Source organism: Acyrthosiphon pisum, chromosome X (genome assembly GCF_005508785.2).
Source record: "Acyrthosiphon pisum isolate AL4f chromosome X, pea_aphid_22Mar2018_4r6ur, whole genome shotgun sequence".
NCBI classification, from domain to species: domain Eukaryota; kingdom Metazoa; phylum Arthropoda; class Insecta; order Hemiptera; family Aphididae; genus Acyrthosiphon; species Acyrthosiphon pisum.
The window spans coordinates 48997466-48999881 of NC_042493.1; the positions used below are offsets into that span (position 1 = coordinate 48997466).

Genomic DNA, 2416 nt, shown 5'->3' on the forward strand with positions numbered 1-2416 from the left:
CTCGCCGAGCGGCACCGGCGTACCAGCGACATGACGTCCGGGACGGGCGAGGCCCGGTTTCGACGGCCCAGCGGTGCAGCCGCAAGCACAGGACCCAGCAGAGCCGCAGCCAGCCCGGCAGCCGGTAGACCCAGCCGGTAGACCCAGGGCCAGCGGAACAGCCACCGACCCAGCAGCCAGTGGTTGGCAACCAGGAGCAGCAGCTGGCCACGGTGGAGCGCTGGATTGAAGCCATGGAGGTGACGTCCGGGGCCACGCACCCCGACCCGGAGTAGTCCGGTTGTTCGGACGCGTCTCGCGGACTCGGGGGGGAGTATGTCGCGGTCGTTATCGTAACGACCGCGGCGTCTCTATCGACGTCCGCGAGATTGCGACCGAGAACCGGTCCGGCCGCCGCCGGCGGCACGAACCGCCGGCCCGGCCGGCGGCGGTGGTCGGGCATCTTTTGCACGACCGTCAGAGTGACTGCACGTACGTGACATCGTGTGTTGTATTATAATTATTTTGTTAAAAAATAAACGTGCCGTCGTCTTGTAATAAAAGTGTTAACTATTATTATTACCCCAACCGTTTCTACACCTACAGAGATATGTAATCCATGTGATCGGTTCATTCGAATTATAGTCCAATCCTTCAATATTTGGTATGTTTGCCTTAACATATCTTTTGGTTGATTGGCATATACCACCCCTAATTGATTTTTCAAAGTACAGTAACATGTTATAATCCTTTAACCTTGATAATTTGACCTTGGTATATTTCAGCATACAGTCAAAAGCAAACCCGGGAGCAGTCATATAATGAGCAGGATCTAATTCGAGAGTAGATAGACATAAGTCTCTAAAATTTTCGAACACGTCAGCTAGTATGCTAACATCAGTTTTTAAATAAAAATCGCTATATTCACCCAAAGTCTTTATATCAAATGTATACCATATATTTTCAGCATGCATATAATCTTCATCACTAATTATCTCGTCTGTTAAAGAGTTATAAAATTCTAGCTTTGATGGTAAAAAAGTATCATCTAATTTACTCCAACTATCAACATATTCATAAGGGAAGACTCCTTTTCGTGTAACTAAATCTAGCGCTTTCGTAGAAAATATTTTAAGAGTTTCTCTAAATCTCGACTTATCTTCAGATAAATGTATAATAAATAAAATCATCATCTCCCTCTTCAAACATTATAGGTCTCCCTAGTTGGTTCTTTCTACAATTATGTTGATGTTCAATTAATCCTTTCATACCCCAAAGTTTGCTCTTACATGGTTTATTCCCGAAAGTAGTAAAACATCTTTTACAGATAATTAGCTTGGAACAATTTTTAGTTTTCTGACTTCTAACGAATCTTGAAAAATGTTTTATATAACAGTAATGTGATGTTTCATCATTATTGAACAAAAATAGATCGAAATGTCTTTTTTTTTCAGTATCACAAATATGCAAAGGGAATATATGTTTTTTATCATTTAAACTATAAATATTAATTGATACATCGTTTGTACGTTCAAATTTTTTCATCTGACTGATTGGTGTTGGAAAATCAATACATTTAAAATCTAAACCACTTTTTTTTTCTAGCATTTTAAAATATTTTTTATTTAAATAAGTTTTATTTGACCGATTATCAAACTTAGCTAGTATTGAATATTTAAAACATTTAGCATCGTTATTTTTCACATTTATAATTGCTCTTTTATCTTTTATATATTCAGGTAGATCTAGATACGTTCCTCCTCTAAGAGGATTCACTATATTAATTCTCAATTGTAATACGTCTATAGTCTTAAGGGACCACCCAGATCCTTTCGCTAAAAACTGGTCTTGTTCGGATAATAGTTTATTAAACATTCCATTTAGTAATTTATTGAAATCGGATGAATTACATGCAATGTCATGCAAAGCTATGTCTCGAACTTCTTGAGTAAGTATTCGTTCGTATACACTATCCACATGTAAATTAAATTTTATAGATGATTGTAAACATGATTGTTTTAACTTTAAAATTAACATATCTCTAACATGGTTAAAAAAAAGCGTATAGTCTATAAAATCTAAAGTATTCTTAATCAAAAATGTTTTTGAACATTTCTTAAATATCTCAACCCCAATTAAACCTTCTTCAGAAGCTGACATTCGCTGGCGTTTTGTAAATGTTTTTCTTTTCATTATGAAACTGAAAAATAGATTAAATAAAAAAAAAAACATAGGTATAAGCAATCATAATATTGTGTAATTTAATATAACATCAACTTCTTTTTTTTTTAAAAAATATTATGCAAGCAATTTAGAATATTTTTTTTCTAAATATAATAATATTATTAATTCTAAATTATTACAAGAAAAAAAGATTGGTTAATATAATCAAACAATTATTCAGATTCTAATTCTCTTAATCGATTGTTTAGTTCTG

General features: G+C 35.8%; 1 protein-coding gene across 1 annotated transcript in view; it reads left to right on the forward strand.

The window, feature by feature from the left end:
- The first annotated feature begins 2025 nt into the window (after positions 1 to 2025).
- LOC103311791 overlaps positions 2026 to 2416 on the forward strand; it is a 2045-nt gene continuing 1654 nt past the window's right edge. The window contains exon 1 of the mRNA XM_029485171.1: positions 2026 to 2041. Within this exon, the coding sequence (XP_029341031.1) occupies positions 2026 to 2041 (16 nt within the window). The remainder of the gene's footprint in view (positions 2042 to 2416) is intronic.